This window comes from Scardinius erythrophthalmus (genome assembly GCF_964197995.2).
Source record: "Scardinius erythrophthalmus genome assembly, chromosome: 12".
NCBI classification, from domain to species: domain Eukaryota; kingdom Metazoa; phylum Chordata; class Actinopteri; order Cypriniformes; family Leuciscidae; genus Scardinius; species Scardinius erythrophthalmus.
This window is the reverse complement of record NC_138232.1, coordinates 36,697,733-36,720,198: the sequence shown is the minus strand read 5'-3', so window position 1 is coordinate 36,720,198 and position 22,466 is coordinate 36,697,733. Positions and strand designations below refer to the sequence as shown.

Genomic DNA, 22,466 nt, shown 5'->3' with positions numbered 1-22,466 from the left:
GTATAAGATTTCAAAATGAGCGTTTCATTCATAAATCCGTAAGATCTTACCTTCTTTCTGTGGAAAATTAAATTCAAACCCGGAAGACAGAACAAAACAAGCGCAGCGCTGAAAAGGGCCTTTATTTTGGTAACTTGCCTAAAAATTTACTTTTTTAAATATAGGCCTACACAAATATCACACACTATGCAAAAGTCTGTCAGGTATATGACTATCAGTACTGTTACTTTATTAGTAGCAAGTCATGGGGATATGCATTACAAAAGTTAACCATTTTCGTGAATGATTAATGTAATAATAGCATACATGTAACGAAAAAGTGATTCTATCATTCATTTTAACCGTCACTCAAAGTGAACATTGTTTTTTGCATTTTATATAGGTCTATGGGGATTATCATTTCACAAAACCGCGAAGTATCAGTTCTTATAATTCTGCCACTCCATCTCCATAGAAACACCTTTTTGGCGTCTGAGCTGAAAGTCTTAATGGGCGTTAGCCAAGTCTGAGGAAATGATTGGCTAGTGTTCATACGACTGACATAGTCTGAGACCAATAGACGAAAGGTTTGTAATGATTTTACCGTAATTCACCAATCAAATCCAGAGATTAAAACGAACTGTTTTTCTATTGGACTACGGCACTCGGCTTCCGTTTTGAACGTAACGATTGCGTGGTGATTGTTGTAACAGAGGCAGTTTGTTTTGCTTTTCATCCATTAGCTTTTAGATTACTACAGTTTGATATGTATTTTGGTCTTTACGTTTTTGCCGTTAATTCGCGAAATAAATATAAGAAACAATGGTAAACAATTACTGTAACTGTTAGGTGAACGGTGATTTCTGAAGGTTTTATCGACTATACATCACGCATGGCAAGACAGGGAGTATCAAGACCAAAGGTAACGTTAGCGGTTATAAACGATTATATATGTTTTAATTATTTTATATATGATACTATGTACGTTATTATGCTGTGTTTTGTTTAGCATTAAAGCCATTTGTCTTGCAGGTGGTCTCATCAGGCAGACTGACGGGGTCCGGACGGGGACAAATACACAAAAAACGGTAACATAAAAAGATATCCTAGATAAAAGATATAATAGAATGAATTTTAGATGCTATTTGTTTCACAGATTTAACAAACATAAATGTTGTCTGGTTTAGTTTTGCTGGAAGATGTGTGCCTCCTCTTGAACCAGCGTATTCTCTATATTCTACAGACTCTGAAGATCAGGTAAAGAAGCCACATACATGAGGTTGTGTATAAAAATGATTTTTAAACTCATGTGACATTCTTTCACATTGAAAATTGCTTCCAGGTGACAACAATACACATGGGACTGGACCGATGTGCTGCTTTACTCAATGGAATACTACAAGCCGAACAAGCAGGTATTGTATTTACAAAATCAGACCTCATTTTCTGTGTTTAGCAATTAAGTAGTAATGAGATTAATAAGCTTCACACAACAGAATCAACAGAATCTAAGCCCAAACAACAGGGAACAAAAACCTGCACCTTCAAGTCCAAACCCAAGAATTTATCAAGAAAAATCGAGACTGACAAAAAAAAGCATGGGAAGAAGACAACCATGGCAATACATGTGAAAAAAAGGGCAGGTAATGTACTCTAATATAGTGTACATCATTTTTTCATCTTAGACATACTTGTGGAATATCTGTTTTTTATGGAAGCTGGTTTCCACCATGGAATAAAAAAGGTAAATGCCACTTTATATCTCACAAATCTGAGAAAAAGAGAAATCTGAGACAAAAAAAAAACCCTCACAATCCTTTATATCAAAACTCACAATTACAAGGATAAAGTCAGAATTGCGAGTTTATAGTATATCTCACCATTCTGACTTTTTCTCAGAATTGTGAGATATAAACTCGCAATTGTGAGTTATAAAGTCTGAATTGTGAATTGCAAGAAAAAAAGTCAGACTTGTGAGATAAAAAGTCACAATTACTTTTATTTTCTTAACAAGCTTCCTTGTTTTTGAAATGACATCTTTGTCAATCTTTTCGTTCATTTTCCTCCTTTGTTGTAAAATCCTTATTGGATATGTGTGAATGCCACAGCGAGGGATTCTTTTTAACAACCATTTGCAGAAGCACAAAAATACGGCTTCACAGCCTATTGTATTTTTCTTACTGTAGCTGCAGTGCAGAAGACGATTCCATCCTCCAGATGTCACCTGAGTTCAGCAGGGCAGCCGAGTTGTCGTGGTGTTCAGAACCCTGGGGTCAAACGGACGCAAGGATCACAGGATCAACCTTCAGCACTGACCCGTGTAACGCAAGCAGAACATGCTCAGCAAGTCTCAGTTCCACTGGCCTCCTCTCAGCCTGCTGCTAGCTGTAATCTGCCAACTTATGGTAAACAGGCACGCTCACTAACACATTATATATTTAATTCTGTGGGTTCTGTAAAGGGCCTGCTTAAATGATGATTATTTATAATAATGTTTTACTGTACTTCTGTCTTAGTTAAAGGGCATGTTGCAGGTTAGAGTACCCAGTGAGCCAATGTATAGAAAAATAATGTAGGAACTAGATTTAAATATAAACATATACTTATAAAACGTTATTTAGGCTTCTGGAGTCGTTTTTTTGAGGAAAATTTTACTTCCGCATTTGAAAACCGCCAAACCAGAAGTGACGTCACATGAGGTAGAGCGGTCAAAGTAAACAATGGATCGCAATGACAGCTCGGAAAGCTGGGGGAATTGTAGCCTAAATATTTACTCGTATGATATATATAATTCATATTTAATTGATATATATGATGATATCCTATAATTATGAGCCTGATATGAAGCCAAGTGAGCAGGACAGGCCAGGTTTAGACAGAACAACGGTGAGTTGTCAGGGCTCGCAAAATTTCAAAATCGCTGGTAGCCCTTCGGGCAGCCACTCTCCAGATTTTGGTAGCCCGAAATGAATTTTACTAGCCCAGATAAAAAGACAATTTTATTAATGTAGTCAAAACACAAAATATCAATAAATATGCATCTGGTTCTAACTGAACTGAAAGGTGTGTGACCAGTATGTAAAATGAATCAGTCTGTGTCTGTGGCTCAGCCCCCAATGAGGGTATGATAATAAAAAAAAAAGTAACACTTTAGTTTAGGGTCTAATGCTCACTATTAAGTTTCATTAACCTGCAGATGGCAGGGTTTTATCATCACTGAGGTCCCGAATGTGAGGTAGACTAGTTAGGGGGGTTCGGGGGCACCCCTGAGAAAATTTTGATTTCTCTGATCTACATATGTGCATTTTAAGATGTTTTGAGGGCCAAAAAAATTGGATAACAATAGCTTTAAAACCATGTAAGTGGGCAGCTGATTATTTTTCTCTCCTCATCAGCATCACACTCCTATTCTCTTTGTTTTTCTCTTGCTCTGTCTCTTCCCCTCCTAAAGCTGAGCTTTGACTGATATAGGCTTTTCATTTTTGTCTGTCAGTGAAGTAAACATAGGGTCAACTGATAGGTTGATTTATAAATCATTTTCTGAGACGCATTAATTTACTGAAAGCTACTAGGAAAGCTAGGTAGCCTAACTAAGTTTATTAAATTTATTCACAGTATGTACACATTCATTATTGATCTTATTCCTAACACAGGGCTTTATAATCATATAGGCCTAGGTCCTACATTTAAGGTTATTAGGGGGTTAACATTTTTTATTTCTCTGATATGTCCATTTCAAGACGTTTGAATGCCAAAAAAGGATAAGAAATAGCTTTAAAACAATGTCAGTGGGCAGTAGATTATGTGTCAATACCTGCTCTCTCCTCTTATCCATCACTCTTTCTTTTTCTCTCAGTCTCCTCATCTTGCCCTGTCTCTTCCCCTCCTAAAGCTGAACTTTTTTAATTTACTGAAGGATACAAATTGTATATTAATTCTCAACATGTACACACACATTCATTATTAATCTTGTGCCTAACATGAAAACGGCTTTGTTAATGCTCTAATGTCCCCTCACAATGACAGTAAACTAATTATTAGTCACGTTACATAGGCCTATTTTCAGTTCAAAATGGCGAAATTCGACAAAAGTATATTCGTTTGTCTGATTATTTTTGTCTATCGTTTCATATTTATGACCTAAAAAAGCTGTCAAATATGAAATGTTTAGTTTAGCTACTTGCATCTTATCTCGCACTTGACCGTAAACTGAAGCGTCAGTTAGTTGCTCTGCTCAAATTCGCGCTCTGCAGCTTCTTGTGAACATAAAGCCCGCCTACTTCGATTTGATTGGTCATCTAAAATATTCTGACATTGACAGACCAATGAGACTCAGATAAACACACACACACACACACACACACACACACACCTTTCTGACGTGCGCTCTGCTCTGAGCCGCTGCGGATTGAAGATGAAGAACGCGCTGAATCTGATTATAACAAGACTGACGCGAACACTATTTTAGATAGCCCGTCGGGCAGGCCGGTTATGAATTTTGGTAGCCCGACTGGAAAACACAATAGCCCCGGGACGTCGGGCAGGCGATTTTGCGAGCCCTGGTTGTGGTGTGAGGAGAACAGGGCGAGAGAACAGTGTTAGCTTTAGCCGACGATATGTAGCCTACAACACTATGATCAGATCAGAATTGTACTAGGGCTGGGTACCGAGTTCGATACTTTTAGGTACCGACCGAATTGCCTCGATACTATCGAGTATCGAAAAAATGACATGTTGTTCGGTTCCAGATTTCGATACCTAAGGAGTTAACTCGTCAACGTCAGTGCTCAAACAAATACATATGAAATGCACAACGACACACATAAAGCTGCTCACGCACATACACGCAAACTCTACACACACGAGACGCGCGGAACTCTTTGCGCACATACTCATATGAGAGGCGCGCGAGCACACACACAAACTCGCGCACATACTCAATGAGACGCGAGCACACACACAAACTCTCCGCGCACATATTCATATGAGACGCGAGCACACACACATAATACCTTAAAGATGGGGAAAAGTCGATCAAAAGTGTGGGTACATTTCTCCAGCTCGATGCCAACAGCGCGCGATGCAGTATTTGGGGTAAAATAATTGCTGCATGACCGGTACCGCGACAGATATGATGAAGACCTTGACAGTGCACGGAGTAAACATAAGAGCAGAAAGTTGCTCCGTCTTTGACTGGTAAATGAAGAGATACCTTGTTGATCACTCTGACAGTGTTAATATTGCAATAAATAATAACCTACTGAATGTAGCCTACACTGCCGTTCAAAAATGTGTTGGTTAGTCAGAACTTTTTTTTTCCAGTAAGGATGCATTAAAGTGATCAAAGGTGACATTAAAACGTGTAGCCTAATGTTACTAAATATTTCGTTTTTAAATAAATGCTGTTCTTTTGACATTTCTATTCATCAAAGAATCATGAAAAAATTGATCATAGTTTCCAAAATATTAAGCAGCAAACTGTTTTCATATTTCTGAAGGATCATGTGACACTGAAGTAATGATTTTGAAAATTCAGCTTTGACATCACAGGAATAAATTACATTTTGAAATATATCCAAATAAGATTTTAAATTGTAATACTACTGTATTTCACAATATTACAAGTTTTACTGTATTTAAAAAAAAATCAGCTTTGGTGAGCATGAGTTCTTTACAAAACATTTTTTGTTCCTTTGTGCTTTTTTTGTTCCTTTGTGCACTGGCTAAGGAGCATGAGTCAAACTGAAAAAATAAAACCAAAGTTTTTCTGAGGTAATGTGTTATGTAATCTTGTTAAAAAGGATTTAATAAAATTGGTATCGAAAAAAGTATCGTTAGGAACCGGTATCGAAACTGAGGTATCGAAATTGGCACCGGATCGAAAGATTTTGAACGATACCCAGCCCTAAATTGTACAGATTATTATCATCATGTATCAGGCAATAGCAAAGCTAGTATTTAGACCCTTACCTGCATGTGTTGTGTGTGTCAGCCATTAGGAGACAGTTTCCAGAGGAAGAGGGACTTAATAAAGGCTTTGAATTAACCTATTTGGTGACGATGAATAAAAAAATGATCACAATCACAACTGTCTTACTGTATAAAAACTTTATATCTAGAAACAGCCAACACAAACATTAAAGTCGGTTTGTACAGATTGAAAATGAATTATAGAACATAATATTTATAAAAATTAAATAATATTTATAATAATAAAAAGTTTCGGCTGCAGACTAATAGCAAACACATAAATGCATTACATTACAAGTTTATGTAGGATATGTTAATGAATTAAATTAAGACCAGGCACATTTTGTAAAACAGATGTACAATAAGTGATCTGACGGATCCGTGACCGTCATGTTTCCTGCCGGAACCACATGCTGACGACGGGCCGTCACCGGGCGACCCGATGAATGAGCCGGGACAGTGTGCACATATCGCCGGGATTATAATCATTCGGTCTATAGTGAACGCTACACACTACCGCGTTTTTCAAAGCAGAAGCAGAAGTGAAGTCCCGTCTCTTACCCGGCACAAAACGCACACTGGCACGGAAGATCGCACCGTCTTTTTTCTTATTCGGAAACCTGTGGACTCGATGTCCTGACAGGCCATAATTCACAATCATTTACCACGACGATGATTAATTGAAATACAATAAGCACCGAAAACACAGTGAATCATGACCGATCCAACTGAACATCAACCTATATCTGCACTGAGCGCGAACGCAGAGCCAAACGACTACCTCATGTGACGTCATATGACGCGATGGTGAAAAAAAGCGCTTTTTCAGCACGGTCAAGGAAACGGTCACGTTTTCTATTGAATTTGCGCCCTTATGTCTTGCAAAACAATTTTTAATCCTGCATTTACTTTTCATATGGTATTTTCATATAAGGTTATATTAATAAAAAAAAAAAAAAAAAAAAAAACCTGCACCATGGGCTTTAACTTTTTTACTCACCAGCTGCTGTGGCTAGTGGTTTTCCAAAGTTCCTAGCCACTCAGCATTTTCACTGGCCACAGTTTTGACATCGATACCATGGGGAAAAACTGCCATATAGATCTTTTTAATATTATCTGTGGCTTAATAATATTATATATTATAATAATAATAATATTATAGTGGCTTTATGTGCGCTCACTTTGTAAGTGAGCACAAAATGAAGTTAAATATGCTCAATCCCACATCGAAATTCAAGCCCTGTAACGCTAACAATATTCATCCGTAGCAAATGAAACGAGTGTGTGAGGGGAGGTGGGTTTGTGTGTCAACTCGCTGTCGAAGAGATGGGAGAGTGGGAAAGCGCAGCTGGTCAATTTTTCTTATCGGAAATCGTGCATCTATTCTGGGGAAAATGAGTATTGGAAGCGTTTCAGAATCAATATGGTTTGAAAAATCAATATTTTTGACAACACTACATTGCACTTAGTTTATTATTTAAGATTCCTTTTTAAAAGACTTGAAAAATGTATTATATATATATATATAAAATTCAACCCGCCAATATGGCTAGTAGTAGTGACTGCGTTACACGACACTGCTGAAATCCACCCACATTTGGCGGGTGTAAATGTCAAGCCCTGCTGATATCATATCCAAATGGTTTCTCCCTCTGTTTGCAGGTCAGGTTCACACATCCACTGTATTTAACAGTCGGCTGACTACATCCACTCCTGCATTGAGCCCCCAGAGACCTGGATCAGCTCACGTTGAACCTGTAAATTTACTGCACTACTTTGCAAACTAAAATAGAACAGTGAGGGTTGTCAATCAATTAAATTGACAATCAAAGGGTTGTCAATAATTAAATACATGATATGGTGATTAATCAAATGATTTTCAATATATATCAGTTATTGATGATAAAATAAACCAAATTAAGATAATTCATCAACATTTCTTTGGCAGACAAGTAAAGCGTCTATTTGTTTTATTATTATAACTAAACATAAGCCTATCATTTGAATACTTTTGCATAGTCTATGTAAATTATTAACTTTTTGGTCTATGTACTGTACATATGTGTCGGAATTACACTGCCATTGAAACGTTTGGGATTGTTGAGAATTTGGTAATGTTTTTGAAAGTAGTCTCTTATGCTTACCAAGGCTGCATTTGTTAAATTAAAAAGTACAGTAAAAACGGTAATATTGTGAAATATTATTACAACTTAAAACAAACTTTTTCTATTTGAATATATTTAGAAATGTAGTTTATTTCTGTGATGTCATTGCTGAATTTTATCAGCCATTAATCCAGTCTTCAGTGTCCCGTTATCCTTCAAATTTATACAAACAGCACTTAATGTTTAAAATAATATGCTACTTTGGTGCTAATCAACAAACATTTCTTATTATTGCCAATGTTGATGTCTATTTTCTGGTTACTTTTACACTCGGTGAGACAAGTAGGGAAACAGATCTAATGAGTAAAAGTGTCATTCACCTTGCTTTCGTCTTTCTCTGTTGTTTTTAGTGTACTTCAGAGTGTGTACTGAGCAGTGGTGGCTCATCTGGGGAGTTTCATCAGTCAAGGGCCATGAGTGCTGCCATCCCCTCCTGCCCTCATGCTTCTGAAGAAATGTCTGCCACTCCAAATCAATATGTGGCTTCTTTCTCAATGCCACCCGCAGTCCAACGACAGTCTCCAGTTACTGTATCTCCTGTCCAAAATGGGTCCTGCACTCCAGTAGGGCATGGGCTACCTATAATCCCCAGCCCTGTCTGCAGTGTTCCTCAGGTTAAATTGACATCATCCACTGGGTCCTTGATCTGCCCCTCAGCAACACAGACGCCCAACCAGCTCCTGGTCAGCCAGACTCAACCTGATCCAAATGGACCAGTACAGGAGATCTGCTCTGAGGAGAGTGCAGAGGATGGAGATGAGAAACATGGGATGGACAATACAGCTGTCAGAGACATCAGCTGTCAGACCAGCTATGAGAAATTAACAGTTCTGAGTCACAAAGTCAAACCCACCAGTCCAGAGAAAACCGCACAGAAAGTGGTGACTGTTAAATATCTGCTGGGAGAGCTGAAGACTTTAGTTGCTAATCAGGGTGAGAATATTTGATTTATTTTCAGATTTATTTTTTTAAATCTTTGACTTTACATCCATCTTAAGTACTTGAATTTAGGAAAAAAAACCTCAAAGTCAGCATGAAACTTTGCAAAAGTATTTTCTTCCCTGTTGTGACGTAGAGTGAAATTCTACACTTTTCAAACAAGAAAAATGTTGGGCGGGACTGGATTTTGTCCATGTGGAATTGATTGGATGGTTGTGGTTTGCTATGGCTGTGATGTCATGTGAGTGACAGGTTGTCCCGCCCTCGCTCCAATAAATACATCATCAGAGAAGAGAAGAGATGTTACTGCAAGTGGGAGAAGTTGAGATTATGAGGGCACATGAATTTAAAAAAACAAAACAAGGATGTGCATGGATAAACCAGTTATGATAAATACTGCAATATTCAATAAATAAGAATTTTGATTTCATGGTGACTTTAAAGTGGTATTTAACCAGAAAATGAAAAGTCTTCATGTTGTTCCAAACCTGTATGACATTCTTTCTTCTGTGAAACTCGATTTAAAATATATTTTGCAGAATGTTTTTTCCATTCAATGAGCCCGAAATGGGGTTCAAAACGTCACTGACTTTAATTATATAGACGAGACATTTGTCAGCATATCTTTTTTTAAATTTGATATTTTTCTCTGTTGTTGTTGTTGTCAGGGTCTTATTATAGGGCTGTCTTCCAATCATCTGGAAGTTATCGTTTATAAAAGTTGATATCCTGTTTCAAACTTGAGATGGTTAACTAATTAACTTTCTTTAACAATCAAAAAATTGGACATTGGCATTTAAGCAGATTTTTCCCCTCTGGGTGTTATTTTCGAGTTTTATTACACGTTTTCTCTTCTGTGCAGACAGTGAAGCTGTGCGCCTGATCTCTGAGGTGGAGCAGAGTATCTCACTACTTCCTGTCATGGTGGGCAGCACCAACATCCAGGCTGAGATTGCGCTCGCTTTACAGCCACTCAGGAGTGAGAATGTACAGCTGCGAAGGTCAGCAGCTCGAAGAGTGTTTACAGACATGGATGTCAGTGTGTTGCAAGGATGTGTGTGAATTTGTATAAAGGCTAGTAAATGATTAAAGTCTAAGTGAATGAATTAAGATATGCCAATTAATCAGATTAACCACATATATCAATGTGTTGGGAAAAGCTCCCACATCAAGTTAAGTCATTGGCATTAAGGCATTGAATAGATTTTGGGTGTTGATGTATTTTGTGGGCGGAGCCTACCTGGTGGCAGAAAGTAGTATAGTATATGGATAGTATATATAATTACATATATATAAATTTACAACATGACGCCTTCTCCATTTCTTTGAATGGTTTGCCAGCAGAAGACATGTTGTCATACACTAATTAAGCTAACCCTTAGCAATAGGATAAGTTTTCCTGACCCGTACTCACGGTCATATTTGGGTCAAGAAACCAACTAAATGACCAAAATTACAGTGGCTGGACATCTTCGTATTCCTTGTGGAAAACTGCACTTGCAATGTCTGGGTCAGGACAGTAGGCTAGAACTTTTTTTATGATAAAACACTAGTTTTAATTATAAAACACTAATTACTACTTCTACTACTATCTAGTCTATGTAAAATGTTATAGGTTTAATTTGTTTATTTCATGCTGTAACTGTAGGGCGAATACATTATTCCCTCTATCAGCTGTTTTTGTAATTTATGTAAATCTATTGTTTACATCAAATGTATGCTTTATTTACAGTGAGGAAAATAAGTATTTGAACACCCTGCTATTTTGCAAGTTCTCCCACTTAGAAATCATGGTGGGGTCTGAAATTGTCATCGTAGGTGCATGTCCAGTGTGAGAGACATAATCTTAAAAAAAAAAAATCCAGAAATCACAATGTACGATTTATTTGTATGATACAGCTGCAAATAAGTATTTGAACACCTGAGAAAATCAGTGTTAATATTTGGTACAGTAGCCTTTGTTTGCAATTACAGAGGTCAAACGTTTCCTGTAGTTTTTCACCAGGTTTGCACACACTGCAGGAGGGATTTTGGCCCACTCCTCCACACAGATCTTCTCTAGATCAGTCAGGTTTCTGGGCTGTCGCTGAGAAACACTGAGTTTGAGCTCCCTCCAAAGATGCTCTATTGGGTTTAGGTCTGGAGACTGGCTAGGCCACGCCAGAACCTTGATATGCTTCTTACAAACACGTTTAGTGGAATTATGACCAAAAAGTTCTATTTTGGTCTCATCTGACCACATGACTTTCTCCCATGACTCCTCTGGATCATCCAAATGGTCATTGGCAAACTTAAGACGGGCCTTGACATGTGCTGGTTTAAGCAGGGGAACCTTCCGTGCCATGCATGATTTCAAACCATGACGTCTTAGTGTATTACCAACAGTAACCTTGGAAACGGTGGTCCCAGCTTTTTTCAGGTCATTGACCAGCTCCTCCCGTGTAGTTCTGGGCTGATTTCTCACCTTTCTTAGGATCATTGAGACCCCACGAGGTGAGATCTTGCATGGAGCCCCAGTTCGAGGGAGATTAACAGTCATGTTTAGCTTCTTCCATTTTCTAATGATTGCTGCAACAGTGGACCTTTTTTCACCAAGCTGCTTGGCAATTTCCCCATAGCCCTTTCCAGCCTTGTGGAGGTGTACAATTTTGTCTCTAGTGTCTTTGGACAGCTCTTTGGTCTTGGCCATGTTAGTAGTTGGATTCTTACTGATTGTATGGGGTGGACAGGTGTCTTTATGCAGCTAACGACCTCAAACAGGTGCATCTAATTTAGGATAATAAATGGAGTGGAGGTGGACATTTTAAAGGCAGAATAACAGGTCTTTGAGGGTCAGAATTCTAGCTGATAGACAGGTGTTCAAATACTTATTTGCAGCTGTATCATACAAATAAATAGTTAAAAAAAATCATATATTGTGATTTCTGGATTTTTTTTTTTTTTTAGATTATGTCTCTCACAGTGGACATGCACCTACGATGACAATTTCAGACCCCTTCCATGATTTCCAAGTGGGAGAACTTGCAAAATAGCAGGGTGTTCAAATACTTATTTTCCTCACTGTATCAACCCACTCTGTCTAAATGGTTTTCACTAAATGTCTTAAGACGATGGTATTGTATGAAAATGAAGACCATCTTTTTTCCAATCCGATTCTGACATCTAAAGGCACAAGACATTTTTTCCATTATTTTGTGGATCTCGCCCCATTTTCCTCCATTTGTTACCACTGTTTTTCTGCCACCATAATGCGCACACAACTGCAGTGACGTAATTGTGATGTTTACTACCCAATGGTTTATAGCACACAAAAATATGTTGTTTGTTTTATTTGCATGGCATTGGACATAAGCTTGTGAAGAATGTGTTAATTTTCAATCATGTTTTTTTTTTTTTTTTTTTTTTTAAATTAATCACACTTAAATTGATAACCCTAATTTGTGTTTATTTGCATGTCTCCCAGGCGTTTGCGAATACTCAATCAGCAGTTATTGGAGCGAGAGAGAGCAGAACGGCGAGCCAGACCGGAGGCCTGTGACATGGAGGGTGAGTGGAGCCATGCTGTCTTCTCTCTGTTCTGTCTGTAAAGGGCTTGACTTAAGTAAATATATTTTTAGAATTTAGCCTTTTATTTTCTGTCTAGCCGAGTGGATGCATGAAAACAACCTTTGTGAACCATTGGCATGGTTCTGTTACAGTGGTTGTGTTGCAGTCTCTAAACTTCACTCTACAAACTCAGTTAAATGAGAGCCGTAGAGAGCTTGATGATCTGCAACAGGAGAACATGAGACTACGGAAAGCCATGGAGGACAAAGACAGTGACCTGAATCAGCACAAAGAGTTGTGCGAGTTAGAGAACAGTCGGCTAAGGCTGGGTAAGAGTGTTCTCTTATCAGGGTTCCCACGGGTCCTTGAAATCCTTGAAAGTTTTTGAATCTGAAAAAATGTTTTCAAGGCCCTGGAAAGATTTTGAAAATAAACATAAATAGAGACAGGTGCTTGAAAGTGCTTGAATTTATTTTGTGCAAGAAGTTTTCTGGAAATAATTCCATATTCACTCCAGTCCCCTAATGTGTTATTTTGCCAAAACTTAATGGCCTTTGCATACTAGCTTGCTTGATTTGCACTAGTTACGCGTATATACGCGATACGTTACCAGGGTTTTTCCTGCATAGAGAATTATGAGGCGGCCGCCTTCGTCTCTCGACAATAAAAAATAACTAGGGAATCACCGAAAACGTGAGGATGATTCTGTTTTATTTCATTTAAAGTAAATGGTGATTGATAGCCTATGGTTGATAATAATATAGTCCTACCTAATGTACTGACGGTAATAATGTAGCGCTGTTGAGGCTCGCGCAGTTATTTATAACATATTATAGTTAAGAAACAATATATAGCCTAGGCTACACGCGACCAGAGAGCTGTTTGCCTGAATGCCATCAAGATTGAAACCGAGACTGATTTCATAACAGTTCAATAAACAAATAGTTAAAATTAAGTCACTTACATTTTAGACGCAATGACTGTTTTTGTTCTGTTTCAGCAGCGAAAATAGTCCCAAACAAAGATCACCGCAGAACCAGTGCGCATGGCATGCAACAGTTGTTTCATTACTGAATGATTCAGCGTTTTGAAAGAATCGGTTGAGTCAAAGATTCAATTACCCATTCATAAACTGCCTCATTCTGAATAAATCAGCCTTTTGAACGAATCGTTTGAATGAATGACTCACTGACTCGCTCATTAAGACGGTCGCCTGCCGCCTCCTACTGGCGGTTTAGTTTTATAAAGTATCATTCTTTTTCAACATTCCTTATTTGTATATTCAAAAATATTTAAAAGAATCTAAATTAATACAGTTATTATTTTTCAATGTAAATTATTTAATTGAATTGGTAACAGCCTAGTGTCTTATTATATTATTTGATCAAATTTAAGAATTTGAAATGAAAGATGGAGCATACATTTAATAAAATTAGGGGAAAATGCCCTTTATAAAAGGTACAAAAAAGTAGTGTATTCAAACAGTAATGTAATGAAAGATTGAAACAACAATGAAATTAAACAATTTAAGTTTGAAGGGAGTATGGTAAAGCCTCTGTTTAGGCTATTAAGGAATTATGTAATTTTGCCAAAAGAAGAACTTTTATTTTAAATAAATGTTCATTTTAAATCAGCCTACTTCAGTGTGATATGTTACCATATTATCATGCTTAACACTGAGAATCTGAATAATTGTAATGTGATGATCAGATGCAGATATCTAAATCAAAGAATATAGGCGGTTTGCGGGTGGATTATCTATTTTTAACAGTGGATTTGGGTGACTCAAAGTGCACCAGATTAATGAATTTATCTTTAAAATGTACAAAATTTTCTTACGGGGGGGCATGCCCCCGTACCCCCCTAGAGGTAACAAGCTCAAACAATGTGGGAAACACAATAGGCTATGTGATGATCTACAAAAAATACAATTTTTATTATCTTATTATTAAAATACATTAATAGGATTGTACCACCTCCGCCTCATTTTGAGCAAGGAAAAACCCTGAGTTATGTTAAGTGTTTCCCGCATGAGGTACTTGCCATTAAGGTCACGTGTGCATGAAACTATGATGGTACCTCATCGTTTGTTGTTGGACAAAACTAATGTGTCCCCGCATTAAGTCCTTGAATTTGAGGGTATTGGACCTGGAAAGTCCTTGAAAGGTCCTTGAATTTGAAGTCAACCAAGGTGTGGGAACCCTGTCTTATTGTGTTGTAGCTTTAAATCATGTTTCCATTTGGAAAGGAAATTTATATTATATTAGTTTGGTTGTTTTTTATTTCATTAGTTCATTCGTTTTTGCTCAAAAGGTTCATGGTATTGATACCGCCATAGTATTTTGTTGTGAATATCTGAATATGCAATATACTGTATCAAAAGAAAGAACAGACCCTCAGCTTTTAAGCAGAAAAAAATCAATCAATTTTATTCTAGCATGCATTCTTTTTTTATCAACAAAAAGCTGAGGAAATCACATTTTTGTCAAAGACTACGTCCAGAAAGAGTTAATGCACTGTGAACTAACATGAACAACTAACATTAAAAAGTTAATAAGTGCTGTAAAAAAAAAAATATTGCTTGTTGTTTGTTCAAGTTAATGCATTAATGTCATTGGAATAATCTGCTAACTAATGAAAGTGAAAAAAAGTGACGTGAAGGCCAAGTATGGTAACCCAGACTTGGAATTTCTCCTCTGCATTTAACCTATCCAAGTTAGTGCACAAACATTAGGAGCAGCGAGTAGTGAACATACACACACCCGGCAAACCGTGGACAACGCCCGAGGAGCGAATGGGTGTTAGGTGCCTTGCTGAAAGGCACTGCAGTCGAGGGTATTGAGGGTGGAAGAGAGCACTGTTCATTCACTCCCCCACCTACATTTTCCTGCCGGTATTGAGAATCGAATCTGACTCTCTAACCATTAGGCCATAACTGCCCAACATTTACAAATATTAATGTTTACAAATTAGACTTGATTGTAAGGTGTTATCATTGACTTTATAATCACTATATTTACTATATTACTGTTAAATTGACATTTCAAGCCCTTTTCTTTTTGCTGTAAGTGATTGTCATGCTATTTTACCCACGCAGAGATGAATGAAGCATTAGCTGAAATGCAGAGATACCAGAGTAAACTCAAAAAGGAAGAGATTGAGAAGACTGTACTGTCTCTAAGTCTCCAGCAGAGTGAGGCAGAGATCAGCAGACTGCAGGAAGTCATCAGGTAATTTAACAAGTGGTTCTTACTGATGAGTTGGGTACTGTATGTTCTGATAGAGTCACGGAACACAGTGAAATACGATGCTAAATGCAAATGATCATATAATTGTTAGTACTTAAAGGTGCCGTAGGTGATTCTCTGCAGAAACATCTCTTTGTTATGCTAGTTGAAAGTCTCCTCACATCCTGATAGCAATCACTCTGTTAAGCGGTCTAAATTTATTTTTATAAATCTGTAATCTGTGGAAGGTGTAGGACCATAAAATGTTTGTTCAATTGTTGCGTTCGGCCCGAACCGTCCTATAGCATGTGTTCCCTGTCAATGTGTTCCCTGATAATTCATCAGCACGCTCAGGTAAGCTGTGAAGACAGAGCGAGAATGGCAAGCAGCAACAACCTCACTTTCCTTCTGAACCGACAACAAGTGGCACTGGCAAAGGATCTATGATCTATATATCTTCATCGGAGCCAAGCAGACTCTCATCGTGAAAACACCGTAAAAGAAGATATTTTAAAGAATGTTGGTTACCAGACAATTGACGGTAGCCATTGCCTTCCAATAGTCAATAGCTACTGTCAACTGTTTGATGATGACAGAATATTCATTTTTGGGTGAACTATCCATTAAGCTATGTTAAACATGCCAACATGGACAAGTTGTGTGACAAGCCCTCATCTTTTTGAGTGTGGGACAAGCCATTTTGATACCATTATGTTATTTTTTGATGTTCACTCATGAATCACTCATCTAAACTATAAAGAAATTACATCTTCAAATGAAATCTTGAGAATCTAGCATGTAACCGAAGATGTATGTGAGAAACCGGTCATTGTAACTTTTGTTTTTTCATGCACAGAAATCTGGAGAGAAGTCAAACAAAAGACACTAGCAAATATTCTCCTCAGCAGGACTTGTGCCAATCAAACTCTCAGCTTACTAAGAGTGTTCTGGAATTGCATGAAAATGCACAGAGGGAGTCCACTGTGTCAGATCAACTTTCAAACTCTGTAAAGACCTACCTTCAGACCCTGGAGGGCATCGGACGGGCCTCTCCTCTCCATCGAGTTCACTGTAAGTCCCAGACATTACAACCAGTCTCCCCTGGTCAGATTAATGGTGGAAAAGACAACTTTATGCCATCAGCTGTTAAAGTCTGCTCACCAACGGATAGGGATATACACAAACAAACCCTGGAAACTATAGCTGAGAATATTCCTCAGTCAGAAGAGCAGAAAAGAACAATGTTTGCTCCTTTAAAAGAGACTCCAGTAGTGCAACTTCCCTCAGGAGTTGCTCGTAGTAAACTGCTAACTCAGTGTAATGAGCTGAAAACAGCCAAGAATCAAAGAGAAGAAGTGGATGCGGATGTAGGGCTTAAAAAATATATGGGCCGTGCTTTTGAAAAGCTGGACATCTCAGATGGGCTCCACATTCAGGATGCAAAGAATGATGGCAGAGATTTCCTTTCAGAACATCAAGGTGTGGCCTTGCAGTTAAATCAGAAAAATAAGAGCCTGAATAATCAATCGGTGCAATCTCTGTGTGCCCGAAGGATGGGTGTTCAGTCAGCATACTTTGGACACCCTTCAGTGATGGAGAACACCTTTTCCTCTTGTGATATTAAATCTTTAGCCTCTGATTGGAGCATAAACTCCTGGTCCACGTTTAACACACAGGATGAACAGAATTTTAGGGATGGGCTTGCAGCACTAGACGCCAGCATAGAAAGTCTGCAGAAGACCCTGAGAGTTGATCGAAACAAGTAATTTAGTATTTTTGAATGCTGAGTGTGTTGTTTTTAATTGGATTACATGTAATTAATGGATATCTTTACATGTCTCTTTATTTTTATTAAATTATTATGTGAAACAGCAGTGAATATTACATTTCTTGTATTTTTTTTTTTTCTTTGGTCTTAAGACTACATTTCCACTAGGGTTCTTCCTACCATCTCTTATTACACAGAAACATCAGGTATTTAAGCAAACAATGTGCCCCATATTAAATCTCTACAGGGCAGTTTGTCCTGTATTGTATCATTATACATCCAAACGGCTGACATTAAACCTCTGGAATGCCAGACACTAATTTTAGGCCGCCAGACATTAAAAGGTTAGTTCACCCAAAAATTAAAATTCTGTCAGTAATTACTCACCCTCATGTTGTTCCAACCCCGTTAGACCTTCGTTCATCTTCGGAACACAAATTAAGATATTTTTGATTAAATCTGAGAGCTGGATCAATCCTCCATAGGCTTCTAAGGCATTATAACTTGCTGGCCCAGAAAATGTATTAAAGACATCGTTAATATAGTCCAAGTGACTACAGTGGCTCAATCTTAAGTTTATAAAGCGACGAGAATACTTTTTGTGCGCAAAAACAAACAAAAATAACGACTTTATTTTTTCATTTCCTTCTCTCTGGGCCTCGAGTTTTTTTCATGTAGTGTTTTAGCGCAGCGCGTCTGTGTTGTACGTCACACGTAGGCTCACTATTGGCCGACGCTGGTCGTGTGTGGTGCGTGTGACGTGCAACACAGACGCGCTGCGCAGATTTACTACGTGAAAAAACTTGAGATGCTTTCCCAAAAGAAGCATTAAGTCCAGTCTTGAACAATTTTTTGTCAATGGGAGTTTTAAAAAGCATTTGTAGTCTGATTATTATTAATAAGATGTTTTAAATTGAAAAATGTGAAAAAACATGGGCACAGGAGCCTACTTACAATTCTGATATATTCCGTGGTGTCTGTCTTCAAGGCAAATTTCAGTGCCACCTGATCAACAAAACAAAACTTTGCACACGTCAACTATTAAAATTTTTACAGAGGTCATGTCATTATTCAACAACTCAAGTGCCCTTACAGTCATCATTTTCCCTAAATTGTGGACAAAATATACATTAAGAATGGACTGGAAAGGATACAATGAGACAAAACAATTGGCTAACTAGATACTGAGAGTAAAATATAAAAACTTAAGGCCATCCTTCAAGCGAATCCCTGCCGATTTCATAGCGGCTCAAAATGTCACCTACAAAAAAATAAATCATTGGAGCTGACAACATAAACAACATTTTTTATAATTGTTAAACTTGGACTTAGCTGAATATGAAGACTATGAAGAGGCTTTTGATGTACAGAGTTCCAGTAAACCACATTGGCATTCATGAGATTCACCTTCAGTACCCTGGTCCTCCACTTTTACTCTCTGACCTGAGCCGGTTCAGAGAAATAACGAAGTAACGATAGGGCAAGTCCATCCTCCTCCTCTTTCTCGCCTGCTCTCGATTCCCTCACCAACACCAACGGGCTGAAAGTGGTTCACCGCCATATTAGTGCTGGATGTTGGAGGTGCACTTTGGAGTGAATTATAAACCATAACAAAAATAATAAACAAAAACACAGCCTACCACGTAGCTACGGCGTAAGTTCGACGCAGAAGTATAAATTGGGCTTAACGCGTGCGATTTAATGTTTTTCAGTTTAACGCGTTAAAAATATTTAACGCAATGAAAGCAGCATCCGTTTTTTTTCTGTCATCCTTTGGCTAGCGTTACATTATATATTCACGTTCTTCTTCATGCAAATGCTTTTAAACCATGCAAGCGAGAAAATACAAACGAGAATGCGCTGTCTGTGATGCTGACACACACGACACACACAGAACGATGCGTGCCAGAATCGACTTCTCTTTCGTGATTTCGCTTTGAGTATCCTCATGAGAGCAGTCTTAAATTAGTTAAATAAAGTCTTAATTGAACGTTAAGAGTTGTGAGAAAATGGGACGTGTGTGGGATCCACATGTGCAGCAGTGACATCAGAATCAAATAACACTTCATTCATAAAAAGATGCCAAAAGATAAAATATATTAAAAAAACAAGCTATCTTGTGCAATTATAACAAAAAAATCCCAATATAAAAACACAAATACACTGAGTGAGCAAACTTTTAGGTGAGATTTGCAATGGTAATTGAGCAATATTTATATATGAATAAAAGCCTTAATTAAATATGTCATCATGTAAAGTGATCTCTTCAGAAGAAATTAATGACTTCCTAGACTTTACATGGATGGACCAAAAAAATAGATAATATTAAAAATATCTATATGACAGTAGGCCTAAACGGCAGTTCTTCCCTGTGGTATTGAAAATTTGTACATTTCAAGGTATAGCCTATCAAAGTAGTATTGTGACAACACTAGTGTAGGGAGCCACACATTTTTTTTTAATTTCCAAAGGGTGCCTTGACTGAAAAAAGGGAAACACTGGCTTAGAGCACCTTTAAGCAGTAAGTGAGCTTTATGACATCATAACGCGCGAGAGGTAGAGAAGAGGGAAGCTGCTGGAAGTGATTGGGTGATCATATCAACAAACATTAGCAACTGAACAATATTTGGTAACACCTTAGTCAATATGACAGAAAGTAAAAACAGAGAGCCCGTGGACATGATTCAGCAGAATGCTCTGCATCTCGAGACAGTTATGAAGGAGCAGAGAACCCAGAAGCTTTACACGGAGTTTCACATCAACCCCGCCAAGAAACTGCACATTTTGACTGACAAACCCAACATCATCCCCAGAAAGGAAGAGGAAGACCCTGCTGTCCTCCAGGCCATACAAAGGGCCCGTCTGGGGCCAGTGAAGAAGTACTATCACCCTCAGACTGAAGCACAAGAGATAGGATGGATATCCACTCCTCTACTTGCCTCAGATCGCAGTGACAGAAGATTACATTTTCCCCGTCAGAACACGGATATTACTAAATACATGGAGGCTGTCTGGCGATCGAAGAAGCAGGGCTAATTCGGGATGACAGTTTGGGCTATATTTTCCTGCTGCCAAATAATTTAGCACTAATGCATACCTGTCAACCCTCCCGTTTTTCCCGGGATTTTCCCGTATTTTACCTTGCTATCCCGCTATCATCGCGTTTAAATATTTTCCCGTATTTCTCTCGTATTTTTAATCTGTCTATATAAAAAATAAAAATAAAAAATCCCACTGGGCGCAAACCAGTTGCAGAAATCCCGCCCTACAGCTAATTGCATTGGTAAAGGTTACAATGACGGGTATGTTTAGGGATCAGTGTTTGGTGTAACTTAAGGCCGCATTATACTTCTGCGTCGGACCTACGCCGGAGCCTATACGCCGTAGGCAACGTGTTGGTTTTAATTTATACTTCTGTGTCGTTGTCCGCGTTGACGCGCACCTAGGGAGCATGTGAAACCCCGAGGGAGGGGTTCTGGCAGACCAATCACAGCGCTTGTGTCCGCGTAGAATTGAATAGGCCTTTAAGCCCAATTTATACTTCTGCGGCGAACTTACGCCGTAGCTACGTCGTAGGCTGTGTGTAGCGTGTGTACCCTTCGGCGTACCCTGACGTGCACCTCTTCAAAAATTTAACAATGCGTCAACTCTACGCGGACGCAAGCGCTGTGATTGGTCTGCTAGGACCGCTCCCTCAGGTTTCACATGCTCCCTCTGCACGCGTCAACGCGGACAACGACGCAGAAGTATAAATGAAGACCAACGCGTTGCCTACGGCGTATAGGCTCCGGCGTAGGTCCGACGCAGAAGTATAAATCAGCCTTTACCGTTGACTGCAGCACGGACATAACCGATGTGTTTATGTGAATACGCGGCAAGACGGACGTTGTGACAATGTTTTTGTGTGTATTTGACCGTAAGCGCAACAATGAAAAATAGGAAGCTTTATGTGGACGCACTGGGAATAAAGGCCTCATTATACTTCTGCGTCGGACCTATGCCGGAGCCTATACGCCGTAGGCAACGTGTTGGTTTTAATTTATACTTCTGTGTCGTTGTCCGCGTTGACGCGCACCTAGGGAGCATGTGAAACCCCGAGGGAGGGGTTCTGTCAGACCAATTACCGCGCTTGTGTCCGCGTAGAGTTGACGCGTTGTTACATTTTTGGAGAGGTGCACGTCAGGGTACGCCGAAAGGTACGCGCGCTACACACAGCCTACGACGTAGCTACGGCGTAAGTTCGACGCAGAAGTATAAATTGGGCTTAAGGCACGGGAAAAAATCACGCGCAAGCGTAAACTCCGCAATTCAACGCCGAAAACTTACGATTTGCTTTTTTATTATACATTTGTGCGCATTATTTGTCATTATTAGAGACTTCCGACGATCCGAGATTGATGTTAAATTTTTTTATTTTTTTTACACATTTTAGCAATTTGATGGAGTTTTTATACGGCACCCCTGCTCTCGCCAGAAGGCACCCCAGTTGGGAAACGCTGCTCTAAGCGATGTAATTATTTGCATTTTATATAGGCATGTAAATACAATATTACAGACTAAGCTTTTTTTAACTGGTAAGGAGATACTCTCAGAGATATAGCATGTATAAAGCACATAATAATTAGTTTTTTCCAAATAGAACAGTCCAGTGCTCGATTTCACCTTCCTCTTTTCCTCTCTGAAAAGACCTTTTAACCAAATAACAGCTTCATAAAGGTGTCGGCCCTGTAATTAACATCTTTCAGCATTGCTGGTTTACACAGACTCCTCACTGCAGGAAGCAGACGATACTCTTGAAACAGGAGGGTTTCATTTACATATAGCATTAGCAGACCTCATGAGTGAAAAACAGCCATGAAAAATTGGAAAGGA

At 38.6% G+C, this 22,466-nt stretch overlaps 2 protein-coding genes across 2 annotated transcripts; both read left to right on the top strand.

Annotated features, from left to right (window-relative positions):
* Positions 1-637: 637 nt before the first annotated feature.
* Positions 638-17,709, top strand: LOC308699746 (coiled-coil domain-containing protein 14-like). The gene is made up of 13 exons (XM_081380690.1): positions 638-901; positions 1,012-1,067; positions 1,167-1,236; positions 1,322-1,394; positions 1,476-1,622; positions 2,166-2,384; positions 7,612-7,706; positions 8,465-9,047; positions 9,916-10,054; positions 12,517-12,599; positions 12,752-12,928; positions 15,697-15,829; positions 16,683-17,709. The coding sequence occupies exons 1-13, from the start codon at positions 872-874 to the stop codon at positions 17,590-17,592; spliced, it is 2,715 nt and encodes a 904-aa protein (XP_081236816.1). The 5' UTR covers positions 638-871; the 3' UTR covers positions 17,593-17,709.
* A 2,531-nt stretch (positions 17,710-20,240) lies between these two features.
* On the top strand, positions 20,241-20,630 carry LOC308699633 (cilia- and flagella-associated protein 144-like; the record flags this gene model as incomplete). The annotated part of the gene is made up of 1 exon (XM_081380529.1): positions 20,241-20,630. One exon carries the CDS (start codon positions 20,241-20,243, stop codon positions 20,628-20,630), a length of 390 nt encoding a protein of 129 aa, XP_081236655.1.
* Positions 20,631-22,466: the final 1,836 nt, after the last annotated feature.

What these genes read in the sequence shown, in the direction of transcription:
- LOC308699746 (XM_081380690.1), top strand. Translation starts at nt 872, where the DNA reads ATGGCAAGACAGGGAGTATCAAGACCAAAG. An exon ending in GGACAAATACACAAAAAACG is followed by an intron (nt 1,068 to 1,166) that starts GTAACATAAAAA and finishes TGTCTGGTTTAG; the next exon opens with TTTTGCTGGAAGATGTGTGC. An exon ending in GACTTTAGTTGCTAATCAGG is followed by an intron (nt 9,048 to 9,915) that starts GTGAGAATATTT and finishes TCTTCTGTGCAG; the next exon opens with ACAGTGAAGCTGTGCGCCTG.